General features: G+C 44.5%; 1 protein-coding gene across 1 annotated transcript in view; it reads right to left on the reverse strand.

The window, feature by feature from the left end:
* The window catches only part of med13a (mediator complex subunit 13a), a 69,905-nt gene that overhangs the window by 22,731 nt on the left and 29,833 nt on the right, over positions 1 to 17,341 (reverse strand). Inside the window, exons 4-8 of the mRNA XM_082550081.1 lie at positions 8,301 to 8,446; positions 3,251 to 3,439; positions 2,945 to 3,139; positions 2,668 to 2,830; positions 1,288 to 1,398 (exon numbers count right to left, since the gene is read on the reverse strand). Of these exons, the coding sequence (XP_082406207.1) occupies positions 1,288 to 1,398; positions 2,668 to 2,830; positions 2,945 to 3,139; positions 3,251 to 3,439; positions 8,301 to 8,446 (804 nt within the window). The remainder of the gene's footprint in view (positions 1 to 1,287; positions 1,399 to 2,667; positions 2,831 to 2,944; positions 3,140 to 3,250; positions 3,440 to 8,300; positions 8,447 to 17,341) is intronic.

Here is a 17,341-nt window from a genome sequence, read left to right on the forward strand (position 1 = left end):
CCCTCTCCCGTACCTCACCTTGGTATCACCTGGCTCCTACATCCCATCAGACACGTTTCAAAGAAAAATAGTCTGAGGTCATCTTTTACCCTCCGTTTTGACGGCTCAGCACTCACGCTGCAAGCAACACTTACACATCAGTGTCCCTCTTTAATAAGCAGGCTTTGTGTGTGACCTCGCATTCAGCTGTCAACATAAACAGACACGTATGGCTTCCATCTACAAAACAAAGCTAATGGACAGTAAAACTGGCAACGCACAGCTTCCCATTTATGTGCTGCCAAAGAGTTGGGTGCTTTCCAACAAATTAACATGCTCCAGCTGACTGGCCCAATTCACTCTGCTCATCTGCAGTCCAAGGTGCACGAGCCCGGTGCAGAGGATTCCCCAAACACGCACACAGATCCACTTTAGATAGCGCTTCATTATCAACCACAAAGCAGGACTTTCTTTCAGTTGGTTTGGACTTCTGACAAAACCAGTCAAGCATCCAGGCATAGAGTATACTGGTTAGATGTGCAGACTGGAGTGGTCAGGCTTGCGTTTCAGCGGATTAAACAGCTGCCTGTATCTGCAGTTTATCAGGAGGCAGAGAAGATGATGATCATGGGACGCAGACATAGCAGCATGCTGTTTACGATGATCTAAAAACTGTCATTAAATAAAATGTGATAGACAAGAATGTCTATATATTAACCAGAGAGGACAAATATTAACCGTCTGCAGGCATAAGCAAACAAAGAATAGCATTTACAAGGTGTTAGACTACTGCATGCAAAATGATATTAATGCATATGATGGGTGTGTTATTTTATCCTAAATAAATACAGAGGAGGTTGTTCAGTGAGGACTTTATAAGGACAGCTGGGCTGATTCAGACTGATAAAACACCAGGGCAAACACATGATCTGAGCTTATTTGTTCACATTAACAACACACATTCCATTTACCACCCTCAACAGCTACATCAGAGGTCAAACTATTCTTTCCGCCTGAAATCACTCCAGTCAGTGCGGGAATAAAAACGTCCGACTTACAGAAACACACAAGCCAGCAGAGGTTTCAGCCCCGCCACGGCTGTCGCTTACACAAAATAGTGATAAATTGAAAAATGTGAAGAATAATATGCTTGTCAAAGTCCAGACGCAGATGTAACTTGCAGATATTTTGCTGAGTACGGCCCTCTGCGCCGGTGTTCAAAGCCCTGTGGACTCCATGTAATCTCTTTGAAATGTCTTTGAGCGCACACATATGAGCAATACCTGTGTGAACTGCACATCGACTGACCTCGAACAGCTGCAGTACGACCTCTGTGAAGACTCCACAAAATCCCAGGTTCCTACTTTCTCACTTGGCTCCTCCTCGCAGGTACCGTTGGTTGCAGCTGGAAACTTTCGCCTAGGGAGTTCAAATAAATAAATAAAAAGTCGAAACGAAATTCTATTGAGACTTTTCAATTTCCCCAATTCTTTCAAGCAGCATTTATGTGAACAGCCCCATCCACTTTTGATGCTATTTTTCTTTCACATACAGCAGCGATTGGTAAAAGCTTTGAGCCACGGCTGATTTTATCACCCTCCTTGGAGCGGTAATGGTTTGGCTGACAGCTAACGATAGGCAACGTTTTGTGCTTGGTCAAGAGGCAACAGATCCCAAGGTGCACCCAACGTGTCAGAGTCACTGCTGTAGAATAATAAAAACAACCCAAGGCCTAAAACTTTAAGCTATTACTTGACTACCGACATTTATATCTGTCCGGTTTTCTTCAGAACTCAGAGTTTAATCAATAATAAAAAGCAGACAGAAATGTAGCAGAATAATTCATCTATGTCTGTGCAAGTAATGTGGTTATTTATGATATTTCTAATTAATATCAAATAAGCAATAATCAGATCTTCAGTTTTATCTACATTTTATATACGTATATAAACACAACTCGCTGTAATACACACTCAGTATTTCTGTACAGAGGTAACTGCTCCTCTTATCCTGCCAGAGGTTTCTTCCTGTTCATCACATATATTGAAATAATATGTTTTTAACCAGGAATGATCAGTGACCATGTTTGTACCAGTTAATGCACAGGTCTAGATTGATTTTGCTAAAGCATATAGTTGGATCAGGTGACCCTGAATCCTTAGTTATGCTGCAATAGGTGTAGGCTGCTGAGGGATTCCCATGATGCACTGGGTGTTTCTTCTTCACTCACTGTGTTAACAGACCTCTCTGCACTGAATCACACTTGTTATTAATCTCTGTCTCTCTTCCACAGCATGTCTTTATCCTGTCTTCCTTCTCTCACCCCAACCAATCACAGCAGATGACCCCGCCCCTCCCTGAGCCTGGTTCTGCTGGAGGTTTCTTCCTGTTAAAAGGGAGTTTTTCCTTCCCACTGTCGCCAAGTGCTGCTTATAGGGGGTCATATGATTGTTGGGTTTTTCTCTGTATGTATTATTGTAGGCTCTACCTTACATTATAAAGTGCCTTTGGTGCTGTGTAAATAAAATTAAATTGAATTTACTGTCAAATATTTTCCCATAATCATACGGTGAAGACAAACAAGTCTGATTGAGAGCAAAGCCAATGTAACCGATAGGTGATGCATCCATTACGGCATACCTAGTGGCAGTTTTCATGTTTAAGCACTCTGCACAATGTCACACGTACTTGTTCTGGGCTCGGTTGATATTGCACTCTTGCCAGACACGCTCCACCATCTGACTGGCTAGCCGGCGTGGAATCTTTCCTCCGTGGTGACTTGTTCTGTCCACGCTAAACGCATCAGATGATGAAGGCATCTTAACCCACTTCTGAGCCGAGTGAGAGTCCACTGGGGAAGGAAAGAGGAAGGTTAACAGACCATTTGACAAAAGATGACAAATTCTTCCAGTCATGTTAAGAGAAATCCTCAACTTAGGACTCAGCAGGAGTCTTATGTCTTTACCTGTCTGCGCCTCTTCGGGTGATGTGGGAGGGGTGAGTGTCACCAAAGACATGGCGGGCTCTCGCTGGGAAGCAGGCACTTGGTGGCCACCCGAGTAGACGGCAGTGCAGTGGGAGGACCCCACAGGGGTCACAACAGGGATGTCTGACTGGGGTACCAGCACCAGGCAGGCTGGGTACACCATACGCACACCACCTGAACCAAAACATGCAAAAAGTTCAGGATCACAAATCAGTCAAACTAAACTAGAAACTCTACACGTGAAAAAGGTATTCTTAAGATTGTGGATTCAAAATAAATACTGACCAACGAGGACCTCAACAGAGGCCAGAGATTCATCCTCCCAGTCCATGTCCTCTGACACGTTCTCCTTGGCACTGGGACTGATGGGATAGAACTGGTTCCACTCCTCAATCAGCTTCTGGGTAGGTGGGTCTGACATCTTAAAGGACTGGCCAGTCAGTGTTCCATTTAGACCAAATGGACTCAGGATCACTAAAAAGGGGGAGGAAGGAAAAGCAGCAAGAAGGAAAGAGTCAGCATAACTTTGGGAATCTTCCATTCTGCATCACATCTTCCACAACTACACTTAAAAACTAGTTCCTGTTTTCCCATTACATCCTGGTCCCTTTTTTCTCTAAATCCATACCACTTGCGATTCCTTTCCTGTCTGTTCTTATTGTCACTAAATTCTTCACATCATTCATCTCGTCTTTCTTTGTACATGTGTTTTCCTTTCATTGTCATTCTGCCATCTCTGGACGAATCAGGAGCGCTCTGACCTTTCCAGACGCCAATTATTGAGAAGCAGCAGCCTCTCAGAGCCCATAAACAGAGGCTTATAAAAGGGGCCAGTCCTTGGCAAACACACTTGACCTCACAGACATATGAGAGTGGCAGAGAGAGCCCATCAGTCAGCTTACAGAACAGACCAACATCCATCAGCCAAATGCAGATAGCACCATAAACTAACATGCATAATGCATACGTATGAGCACAGAAACCAACTGGAAACATGCGCACACACACACACACACCATCTTGCTATGCATCCATTCTCCTTTCTCTTTGTCTATTATGCATTGAAATGTGGAAAGGGGGGTATAATGGTTCTACGAACAGACTGGCTTGGTGGGTGTGTGAGTGAGCATTTGTTAATGTCCCTCTCTGCTCTGCCTTCCTAGTATGTCATTACTAGACTCGATGGCCTCTGTCCCCAGGTATTGATTGAGCGGCTGGACTGCAGAACAGCTTTCATGATAGGAAAATGGCAGGAGACAATGGAAAAAAAGGAGAGGGTAGAAAAAGAAAGCCTGTGTGCACAAATAGTCTTTCCAGGAAAGAGCCTGGAGCTTTGAGCATGTGCAGATAAAGTCCCATTTATGTTCAGTAGGTTATTGGAAGCAGCCATTTAACACATTTCTATTAAGCAATTTTTAAAAACCTATATGTTAGCTTTTAATAGCAGGATCGAAGTGACCCACCTGAGTAAACACACGAGGGGCAAAAAATGATCGAGGAGGTTAAAAAGCAGTTACAATGAATCATTAACTTCAGCTCTTTGCATCAAAAGCTTCCAACTGTGGACTTATCATGAAGGAGCAACAGGAAACAAGAACAATCACATGCTGTGGCAGGTTTGGTTGCAAGCGGATCCTTTTAAATACCGCGTGGAGAAACGGAAAAGGCTCAGGAGCAACCACAGAGGGCAGCAGGCTGTACACCTAACTTCTGGACAAGATGAACAGCTGCTTCCTGTTTCAGTGAAACTTGAAGTCACACCCTGATTATCCTCACTTTTGACTGGCAATCCAAGTTTGTTTTTGGTACAACTTTAAACAGATTCACTTGCTGCTCTTCTGTTGTGCTTCTGACAAAGTCGGGGCTCAAAGAATTCTGCAGCATTTAACCGCACTTGCTTTTACAAGCCAACCATGCCCGTTATCAAACTGACCAGGGCTGAAATCTTAAGGATTACAACTTTAAACGACACTGTTTGGACACAAAGGGAAAAAAGTGACAAACAGATCCGACACTTCGGGATATTTCAAGGACGGCGCTGGCAGGTGGCAGTGGGAGATAAGTAGCACTGCAGCAGATTGGAAGCAATGTTGAGCTTCACCAGACAAAGTCAGGTGACTTGGAGGAATAATGTTATTTTGGTTTTTTACTGTCAAATGAACCTCAGAGCATTTAAAAAAAAGAAAGAAGCTATAAAAACACGTCATCTAGACGCGAGCCCCGAACGCCCCTCGGCGTACTGTTTCGCTTCAGCCTACAGAACGCACTACCTCAGCGAAAACAACCCAACAGAGAGAAGAACAAAAGGTTATTTACGTTGAGATGCACGACAACATCCAGCTATGGACGATCACATTAACCTTGATTAAATTCAGCCCTGCTCCTTCCTTTTCTGCACTTCTTGCTGTGCGCACACGCGCTCGTAAGACCTCGGGCCAATTGTGGAGGAGAGATCAAATTCAGCACAATTATGGAAATGGTTTACCCCCCTCCCCCTGATCGCCACCGCACCTCATCCTCCCCTCTCTCGAGCTACCCCTCCTGCCCCTCTCTCTGGCTGTGAGTCCATCTCTGGTTCCCTGAAGACATGTCAAATGTGCTCAGATCAGTGTAATGGGCTGAGAGTTCATTACATTCACTCTGCGCCCTTTTATGAGGTCACATCCTGGAGAGGTCTGCCCGCCAGAGCGCTCTGCCGCGCAGTAAACCAAGCTGGCAGAGGTGAGTGGGGGGGGGGGGGGGGGGGGGGAGAGATAGATGGATAAAGGGGGATGGAAGTCAGGCCTTTCTCGGTGCTATGCTTGGTTAGCCAGGAGGATACACACTGCGGCGGTGAAAACGCACACCTGCACACAGACACACACGCTCTCACAGTAGAGACAGGTGTACGCATCAGTTTCACATAGCTGGGCTGCATGAGGGTGTTTCCAATGCTACAAAAACGAATGCATCATTCTAATAAACTGCTCCTGTGGATCACTTGTATGAGCGTACTCAGCAGCATTATCACTCAGTGAAAAGAGAAGAGGTGTCAGTGTGCATCTCTGAAAACCTTGAGCCCTCAATTACCTGACCAGGATGGAAACTCGGCGAGATATTGCCATTTAAGTATTTAAAGACTAACAAAACAGTCGCAAGTTACTCTTAGCTGGTGAGCAATATAATCCTTCTAAATAACTGGAAAACCCCATAAACATCACCATACGTATCTGCATGCTCAATTCTGATAGTCTTTTTATTTTTATCTAAAGTACTCGTCTTTAACTGAGAGGTATTATCACCTCCCTTCATGAGGTCTCTAGAGACACTAAAGGGGCCGTCTGTACAGGAATTACTGTGGCGAATGGAGGAAGTGATCACTATTATTACTCTGGAGGGGGCGTACAGAGAAAAAGAGGACAGCTGCATCACATCTATCCAGCCATAAATGAGAAAGGTAAAGGCGGCAAACTTTTCCTCTGGGAAAACGTCTCATCCAACTGGGTTTATTTTTTTATTTTTTATTGGTGCACAAAGATTAAATAAAGATAAGCCTCGTGAGGGCTGGTTTGTCAAATTTCCACAAAACATTCATTTTAGCTATGCATGATTTTAATTTCTGCATCATCTCTGTACAGGGGGACACGTTACATCACAGCCGAGCGCATTCGTGCGGTCCAACGCTGCTGAGAGAACACTCGAGGCAAGTCAGCAAAGTATGCAAATGAAAGAGCCGAGTACTAGATAATGACACGACACTCATACCTCTCTACTAATAGAAGAATCAACAGGATGGGTGTGTGATAGCAGTTTTACATCTAATGACTGTATTCATAAAGCAATCTGTTTTCTTCCTACACGAGTATGAAACTATGCATATTAAAGTCGCTACACGAACATTTGGATGGGGTGTGACTTTTCATTGAGCTGTCTGCGAGCCAAAGAGCAGCGAAAGACAGCGCGACAGAAGATCACATACGATTTATCTTACAAACAGCACCGAACACACAGACTGCTGATCCATTTCATTCAGAAAAAATATATCTCTACACTTTTGTTAACCATCAAATCAAATCAAATCACTTTTATTGTCACATCACATGTGCAGGTACATTGGTACAGCACATGTGAGTGAAATTCTTGTGTGCGAGCTTCACAAGCAACAGAGTTGTGCAAAATACAATGATGTAAACAAGCAGTATTAGTATTTTATTAAAATCCATTTATGCGTGTTCAACAGTCTAAAGTAACTGTAAGATAAAAGTTGCCACTCTGCATGAGTGACCTGTTACTTTGAATCCAAAGAAGAAAATAAATTTGACCGTAACAACGGTTCAAGAGGCTGTGGGGTTGAACAGCTCTGGACTTTTAAACAGGCAGAAACTTTAAATGTGATTTTATTTACAGCTCTGACATTTTTCTCACACTGAATAATTCATCAACTTTAATTCTAAACTTTGTGGTTTGTGTCCTCAGCAGCAGACACGTTGTTGTAACGACTTGTGTAATCTATTTCAGAAAAACTTACAATGACAAGCAGCAGAAAATTTGCAATAATGTGTTGATTCAGTGTAAAAATAAGCCTTTTGTTTGAAGAGCAAAATCCAGAGAATCCAGTTTTGTTTTTTAAGTCTTAAGTAATAAAGTCCTGCAGCCGATACAGGGCAACCGTGATATTTATTGTGCTTCATTTGTTTGGGATCATTCTGTACTATTTGGTAGATTTTTATTGGATTACAACGTAGTTTTATGCACAAAATTAAAGATACAAAAAAAGCATCTCTGTGCAAACAACAAGCAACAACCCTCATAAAAATTATTTTACTGCCATTTGAAAAAATACAATATGTGAGGGTGAGGTCTGGCAGATCAAATCAACCTGACACATTATTAGGAACTTCCTGTTTGTGTTGATTTTTTGCCAGTCACCAGACTTTGGGGAATCTTCGTGTGCAGCAGATCTTCATTCATAAGGTCAGGTTGAAATTATGAGGTGACACCAAAGTCTTGTTACTCTACAGACACTTTAGTAATACCTCTGGACAAATGCTTGGACAGTTAACTAAGTCTTTATCTAATTTAACGAGAAGACAGTTTAAATATTCATTTCAATAGTTGTGAAGATATAAATTGTTCATATTGCACTAGTTTAATCTGCTCAGGAAAAATGTAAAAAGACTGCTGAACTAATTCACATATCTATGCCTGCACTATGATAACAAGTAGGAGCGACATGCCCATCACCACGCAGCTGAAACCATTATAAACCAAATTCAACAACATGACGACGTGACTTGATGTTATGTCACATGTTTGCACGTCACTGAAGGCTGGGTAACACACAGCAGTGACCCACCTTGGAAGGGGCTGGATGCCTGCTGAGCCAGAGTAAGGTGCTCCTCTGTGAGATGGTAGACAGGCTGGTGCTGGTTGATCTCCACGCTGGTGCACACGTTGCTCTCGCCATGTAAGAAGAAGGTGAAGGCGCAGGACAAGTGCTCACTGTGAGAAAGAGAGTGAGATGAGTCATTTGGGATTACACTACTTTCAAATGCACCTTTGAAAAGACTTCCAGTGAATAACTCCAGCAGACTTTGGAGTAGAATAAAGAAAAAGTAAAGAAAAAAGGATGAGCAGATCACATAGTCTAGTTCAAGTTCGTATTCACAAAGACAGAAACAGAGGAGAGGAAAGGTAGAGAGAGAAAAAATGATTATAGAAACCTGTGTGTGGTTTTTCCCTTTCGTGTGTGTCAGATATAATGGAATCTCACGTCTCACCTACATCCTGCTTCAACATGACAGAGACTTTGGATAGAAAGAAAAAAAAAAAACGATTCCAGAGAGACCCGAGGGAGTAAAAGCTACTTATCTGATTCAAAGATGCCTCCTATGCCTCTATTAAATTGCTCCGATAGCCTGCGCCACTTTTTTTTATTCCGATAACAGAGTGGATGATAAAGGTTTCCAGAGTTCAATCCTAATCCTTTCAATCGATGACACACGAGTGGGTATTTAAAGACTTCAATAGCATGTGCAGAGACCGGGATGCAAGTCAGTCTGCACAGCAATGCTTACAGGTGGTTTGGAGTTCAAGTGTGCGTCTGTACATCTCATCCAGAGTAAAACAGAAAGGCGAGCCACGACTACTTCTGGCATTGTGGCCAAAATGCTTAACAGCAAAACAGTACCTTTTCCCTCCCTCCCTCCCTCCCTCCCTCACACACGCTCTTGTGCTCACAACAAAGCCTGCCTGTGCCAGTCTGACCTCAGCAGCAACAACTTAAAGAAGTAAAGCAAGGACGGGGCAGACTGAGGGAGAAGGGACCGGGGGGGATGCACAGCATTGTCGGCAGGCTTTCCTCTCTCTGACGTGTACATGCACGCACACACACAGTTAGCGCAAGAGGCAGCGTGTGTGGCAAATGACCAAATGGGTAAGGACGAAGTGAATTTGGAAGTGGATCAGAGAGGGTTGCCTCCTCTGAGGATTTGGTTAAGCTAATATCAGTCTTCTCTACCCGTCTCTCCGGCACTGACACACCTCCTGTGCAGAGGATTAAAGGAAAGGAGCAGAGCGAGGCAGATCGACATGGGGAGAAAAGACCTTCCAGTCTTGTGAAAGAAAAACAAATTGCCTTGATAAAGTTCTCCTAAGGTGTGAGCAGCCTGAGCAAGTGAGCGTTATTGCAGATGGCAATCAAATTCCACACATCAAGCCGGCATTCTCCATTGTTATGAGGTTTTTAGAGCACGATTGCTTCTTTGCCTTTAATGAGCCACACATAATTGTTTGTACTAAGAGGTGTCGTACTTGCAAAGGTCAGTGCCTGGGCTGAACTTGGCACGTCTGATGGATCAGGTTTGGCTAGAATAAAGTTAATCAAAGTCCAATTTCTTTCTTGTCACTAATGCAATCTGTAACCTCAGCCTCGATTCTACACTGCAGATCTGCCCTGCATATGCAGCTCACTTAAGCTGGGCAGACACTGCGATTTTTTCAGTCGCGTTATCCAGCTCCTGCTCAAACTGCACGATTGACTCGCAGGGTTAGAAGTTCATAGGTCACGATGCAGGTCTCACACTATACGGCCCGATGCTCTGATGCGACCCGAGTGCTCACACTGTGCGTCCATAAAAACGGATATATGAGGTTATAACAGAAAATCTGTCGCTCTCTCTCTCTGTCTTTCACTCACACAGACACACCACCACCATCAACTTTGCTAAATTGCTAATGAAAAACATGATCAGGCAGCTGTGATTGAGCAGCAGTGTAAATCCAACTATTTTCACGGTTGTTGTGGTCGTGATAATTTTGTGAGGCCACATCGAAAAGGCTCGGATGAGCCAAAGTTCTACAAGGTGTGCCTCCATCGCTTGTGTCCAGATCACACGCTGCACTGCTGCTCCGTCTTTTTCACCGACGTTTATGTCTTTGCACGTGCTCAGTGTGAGCAGCTGCGGTGACACCCTCACAACGGTTTGAAATCCTCACGACCAAGCGATTGATGATCGGGAGCTGGTCGTGAGGTGTTAATCGCTTCTCGTTACCCGGCGTATACTACACGACGCACGATGAAGGCCAGAATCGGGCCGGTCACCAAAATGGTCGCACGGCTAAAATGGGACAAAAATCGCAGAGTGTAAGCCCAGCTTTACTGAGTGATTAAAAAAAAAAAAAAAAGCAAGAAGACAAACTGTTTCAAGTCAACTGCAAGAGATCGCTCCTGTGGTTACAATGACAGACATGAGAGATCATATCAGTCGTTATTATCATTAAATCAATAAGCAACTGTAATCCAGGAAATATGGAGCACCTCTTCAACCTGAGCCTGAGGCTGGGAAGAGTCCCACAGCTCTGGAAAACCTCCTGTGTTGTACCAGTGCCAAAGACTTCACGCCCCAAGGACCTCAACAGCTACAGGCCGGTGGCTCTGACATCCCACCTGATGAAGACCCTGGAGCGGTTGGTCCTGGCTCAGCTTCGGCGCCTAACAAGCTCATCACTGGACCCACTTCAGTTTGCCTACCAGCCTGGCATTGGAGCGGATGATGCCGTCATTCACCTCCTACATCGTTCCCTCGCTCACCTGGAGACCGCTGGAAGCACTGTGAGAATCATGTTCTTTGATTTCTCCAGTGCCTTCAACACTATTCTTCCCTCGGTTCTGAAGGACAAGCTGGAGAACTCTGGAGTGGACCATCACCTCACTACCTGGATCCTGGACTACCTCACCGACCGACCACAGTATGTGAGGACTCAGGGCTGTGTGTCGGACAGGGTCGTCTGCAGTACGGGGGCCCCACAGGGAACGGTTCTGGCTCCGTTCCTCTTCACCATCTACACTGCAGACTTCTCCCACAACTCCACCCAGTGCTTCCTGCAGAAGTTCTCTGATGACTCTGCAATAGTCGGCCTCATCACTGATGGGGACGACAAGGAGTACAGAGGTCTGACCCAAGACTTTGTGGACTGGTGCCAGCTGAACTACCTCCAGATCAACGCCAGTAAAACCAAGGAGCTGGTGGTAGACTTCCGCAGGCACAAGCATTCTCCACTGCAACCACTGAACATCCAGGGTATGGACATTGAGGCTGTGGACAGCTACAGGTACCTTGGTGTTCATCTGAACAACAGACTGGACTGGACTCATAACTCAGACGCCCTCTACAGGAAAGGGCAGAGCAGGCTGTACCTGCTGCGGAGACTCAGGTCGTTTGGGGTGGAGGGCCCACTCCTGAAGACCTTCTATGACTCTGTGGTGGCTTCTGCTATCTTTTATGGTGTGGTCTGCTGGGGCGGCAGCATCTCTGCTGGGGACAGGAAGAGACTGAACAGGGTGATCCGAAGGGCCAGCTCTGTTCTAGGATGCCCTCTGGACCCAGTGGAGGTGGTGAGTGACAGGAGAACGGCGGCTAAGCTGTCATCCCTGTTGGACAACATCTCCCACCCCATGCAGCAGACTGTGACAGCACTGAGCAGCTCCTTCAGTGGGAGACTGCGGCACCCACGGTGTGGGACGGAGAGATTTCGCAGGTCTTTCCTCCCCACTGCTGTCAGACTCCATAATAAAGACTTTAACTGATCAAGCACACACATCCACACATGTGCAATAACACTAAGTGCAATAATCCTTTCTGTCATCGTTGTATTTTTACTCAGTTGTATATAGTATTTGTATTTGTATTCTATTTTTATCTTATTGTATATTTATTTTATTCTACTGTATATAGTATTTTATTTTATTCTATTCTGTACAGCTGTGTACTGTATTTATTCTTATTGTATTCTAATTTTTGCCTCATAACTTTTGCACTGTCCACTTCCTGCTGTGACAAAACAAATTTCCCACGTGTGGGACTAATAAAGGTTATCTTATCTTATCTTATGACTTTTGACACTTCCTCTCAGTGCTGATTTTGGGTACCCCCCCCCTTTATTTTAACCCCCAAACAACAAAGTCACATGTGCAACAGTCACACATCATAGTGCAGCTGTGCTGTACCTGTGGCATTCATTTGCAATGGAACAGCCTGAACCAGCACCCTCTGTGCAATCACAACATGACGGCTTAAACAACTCCACGTTTTTCTAATCGTATCTAAACGTGGTTCTCGTGCACTGTTGATTCACGTGTGTTTTACAATTATTTTACAGTAAAACTCTGAATGACTAAAGCTGAAGAACCACCGCAGATCGTGTCTGTACCTACATGTAAATAATAACAAATCACATTTATTGCCATTAAGTTGGCAAGGAGACATTTCTTAACTAACTGATGCAAGGAGACATCTGGGCAATTAGGCAAAATGATAGGAGAGAGCAAAGACACCTTTGTCTGGGAGGTGTGTCGCAGCAGCTCAGGTAACCAGGCAGCCATATACAACAGGATTCTTTGACTGCAGTGCGTATCTTACGGGGTGTGTGCGCTGTGAAAAACACCCTCCAGTTATGGAGCCAAGACGCGTCGCCAAACCACCAGCACCCCTCCCGCTTTCACGGCGTGGAGCCAAATTGTTAAGGTGGCGGCAAATTTTGACTAGTACGGGCTTGCAGAGGTAGTGGTGTCCCCGCCCCCCCTCAGGATCTATTCTTGGCTTTCTAAGAATTGGATAGACTGCTCTTGTCGTGCACTGAATGCAGTGTCTTTGTTGCTGGCCAACCAGGCCAACTTACTAATACAGTAGTGTATTTATGTACATGGAAGGAAAGAGGTGAACAGCTTCGAGAGTGACAAGGAGAGAGAAAAAAAGAGGAAGGGAGGGAGTGAGGTAAAAATGTGCCGGCACATTCTGCAGACATCGACAGAAATACAGCACGCCATTCTCTTCTCACATGCAAAGAAAACCTGACACCACACATTCACACACATCTGTGTTTGTGGGGCACTTGTAAGCTTGAGGTAAAGGGCTGCCATCTGTGGCTCAGCAGGCAGAAGTACAACCAAATACACTCTGTCTCTCACACACACACACACACACACACACACACAGAAATCAATTTCTTTACAAATGTGATTGTACAGATTGGTGTGTCAGTGTGTCAGCTGACAGGTTAAAAAGATTACTCGACATGCCAGCTGCTGACATTTAAACAGTCATACTAAATTATCATATTACTTCCCAGTGTGAGAATCTCGCTTTAAACACCCAAATGTCACGTTATCCTTCTGTCGTCTTGTTTTAAACTGTTTAAATATGTAGTTGCAGCTTAAAATCTTTTTTTTTTTTTGTTGCCTTCTGTAACTTCAGTGTTTCAGAATCCTGTAGGCCGGCAAAGTAAATGTGATTTTTACAAGTTGCACAGCAATTTGCACAGAGATGCTTTTAAATGTCAACAGGTGCTTGATCAGCACTTGGCCTAAAAAGCACCGCAACATCAACAGCATGAGATACATTTCCTCACTGCTGACACACACACACACACACACACACACACACACACACACACACACACACGAGGAGCAGGATTTGGTAAAACTTGCACTGTGACTAAATGTAGCACAAACTGTCAAGTCTCTCTGCTAGTGTTCACCATCCTGTCCCCACGTGTGACATTCGCAAACACACTGCATTGATCCAACTTTAATCCTTCTCCAAACACCCACAGCAAGCTGGAGGATGTAAAACCATGTGCGCACACAGTGTGCAAGACAGACACATACAGCGGCCAACAGCTGCTGGTAAGAGTGGCGGGTTGTTCCGCTAGCTAAGATGAGTCGAGCAGTACTGGGACTTCTGAGTAAATGAGTTTGGTACATGGCTACTATAGGTGGGAATCACCAGAGCAGACACCCCATGGTATGATATCATCACAATAAGATAGATTATATTATGGTATTTTGCATTGCTATTTAAAACCTTTTTTAAAAACAGGAAATTATGTTGTTTTGTGGCTGCAAAATGACAGCGTCCCTAAAACCTGCTATAAACGCTGCTATCAGTCTGAAATTAAATGTGGTCAAGTTTGCAATTACATGCAATCTGTTTCTGATAAGACGGCAATAAACTGCGATAAATCACTGAAAGTCTCATCTGTTGCGTTTAATTATTACGTTTGGGGCAGCAACCCAAATACCCAAAGCAGCCCTATATATCGGATGACGATATAAAAATAGTTTCATTTTACGCTGTCGTTTGTTTCGTGGTGTAAAAATAAACTGTTTACAGCAATATTTTTTAATCGTTCTGATGGTCACTGTAGTGGTTATATTCATTTATTAAAGTTCTCTTTCTCTTATATTTAATATACCCACACTGCTGACGGACAAGCGCCTGTTTTTATGTGTTGTCGTTAGCATCAACGACGGTAACAGCATCGCGTGTCCGCTTGTTTATTTTCCACATAAACCTTTCACAATAAAGCTCAAGATCCTGTTGAGACTTTTCAAAATAAACTGAATCACGTGAAAGAGCAGATCATTTACAGATGAGAAGTAAAAAAAGAGCCGCCAGGTGCTAAAAAATAAAGCTTAGACTCAAACGTTAGAACAGACTTTTCCCCGCAGCACGCCGTGTAATAAATACAAAGAAAACGGCGCCGTTACAACTTATGTCTAAAATTTATCGTTTCATGCATCGCTTAAAACACTCGACTCAGCTACATGACGCGCAGCTGTCTTATATCGGGACATGAGATTCTGGTCATATCGCACAGCCCTAGTTGAGCCCACACAACATGTGACAAAGATGAATTCAGACTGATGGCAACATGTTGGCATTCTGTCTGCATTTATATATCAGGTAGCAATTATTTACACAACTTTGACAAACTCGCACTTGGTCCAAGTCAGACTGCAACTGTTTGCACAAAGGTTGCTTCCTATTGCCTTTCAATTAGAAATTGCTGTTAACGTGCAACAAGCTCTGGGCAACCAACCTGCCAGACATGGCAGGAGGTTGCTGTGCCATTAGCTTGCTTTGAATTAGGAGGCAACTTTGTTAACCTAAGTGTGTCCAGGGTTGGATGATTTCTCAGTTGAACCAATTTGATGCAAGTTTGCTCGGCTGACCTTATCCCAGGATGGTCGTGCGTGAGATGAACCCTCTTGTTTATAGTATTCTGAATATTTGCATTGATAGAATGCTCTATCAAGTCACCCCCATCTCTAATCATTACTGACCTTCATGCTGAAACGTAATGCTCTCAAGTCTGTACGGAATACACACGAAAAAATAAATCACAAAAATGTAAAAATCATGTGCAAACGATGCTCCTTTAAAAGCAAAACTGACATCCCTGTAGGAGTCCCATCCCAACTCGATTCCAAATGAAATTATGACTTCATTCAGAAGCTTTATACTTTGCCTAAGGTTCACCAGGAATCCCCAGAGGGATCCCTTGGGGCACGCATTGTGTCTGTTACTTTGTGCTGAACCTGCCTCAAGACTCAGCTTCTCTGGGATTTCAGAATGTCATCTCCACCGCAGCGAGACACTGCTTGCACTTGGAGAGGAAAAAGAGGCCAAAAGTCAAGGCCAGCGTTGAGTACCACAAAAGACTGCGTGGCTGCAATTAAACCACCAGCTGTCAACAGCAGACAAAGCTCGAGCTAATGGACACAGAAAGAACTAAGTATCTCCTCTGGTCTGTCAAATTATTAAAGGAATTCAAGCATCATTTCAAGAATGATGTGATGAAACAGGTTGCAGTGCATCTAAAGTGCTGAGTTAAACAGCCTTTAAAACAGCGTGATGCTTGTCAGAGTATTATGTTCATTAACTAGATTTGTGGGATCCCGCTTCACATTTTTATGTCTGTCATGTTTAGAACGACTATAAAAGAAAACAGGCTGACGTAGCCTGAAAAAGCAACCTCGAGATCTTTTAATCATCTTTTCTATCCGTCTCCACCTTTCCTCCCACTTCCCTCTCTTCTGCTCTTCATCTATTAACTGGCAAATGGCTTAGGCTGCTCTCTGATCTGCTCTCCTCCTTTTACTCTCTTCACTGTCACACACAGCAGACGCTTGCTCACATGCCATTCTGATTGTCCACAGAGGCAAGGCCTGCTTCACCTCTCAAATGCAAATGGCCCTCAGCTTGGTAAGGAAACAATAAGACAATCCGGTGAGGGTTTGAAGCGTGGCCACATACCAAAGGCGGCAGGTGGGCACACTTGCCTTCGGCTGGACTGGCATGAAAATGAGGTGCTGAAGACCAGCGACCTGTGCGGTGGCACAGGTGGACCGGAGCACGGAGAGCACCTTCAGCAGGGATAGTTTGATAAGTAGCACAAACAGATGATATGATAATGACCGTCTCACTAACAAACAACTCAGTTTCTTGTATTCCTCTGTCGCCTTCACATGCATCAACACACACAGGCTGAAGCATTTTCAATTCTGCCACCTGAAGTCCAGCCTCTGGTTTTCTTGTTAGTGCCACAGTCTCCAAAGCAGGTCTCACTACCGTCTTGTTGTCACCCCTGACTCCACCCGGCCTCCACACTCTTCTTCCCCTCTCGTGTCTACTGCCTGTTGCTTCAGATGGTTGACCCCAGGTAATTAAACCTATCAACCTTCACTACCTCGACTCCATGTTATTTTGTCTTGCTCCTTCTCTGGAGAACATACCTCCGCCTCTCCGGTAGTGAGTGCTCCCTACGCTCACTCTGCCTGACCTCATCTGTCAGCCTGTCCACCACTACAAGTGCAAACAAGAAGGGGCTCAGAGTTGATCCCCGGTGGAATCCCACCCCCACCTCGAACCCATCTGTCACTCCTACCACACACCTCACCACTGTCCTCGTATATATTCTGCACCAGCCTGGCATACGTCTCTACCACGTCTCACTTCCTCAGGCAGTCCCACGGTTGCTCTCTTGGCACTGTACATCCACAAAAACAGAGTGAAACTCGTTCTGACCTCTCAAAGCAAACATCACATCTGTAGT

This window comes from Aulonocara stuartgranti, assembly GCF_965226115.1.
Source record: "Aulonocara stuartgranti genome assembly, chromosome: 10".
Classification (NCBI taxonomy): Eukaryota; Metazoa; Chordata; class Actinopteri; order Cichliformes; family Cichlidae; genus Aulonocara; species Aulonocara stuartgranti.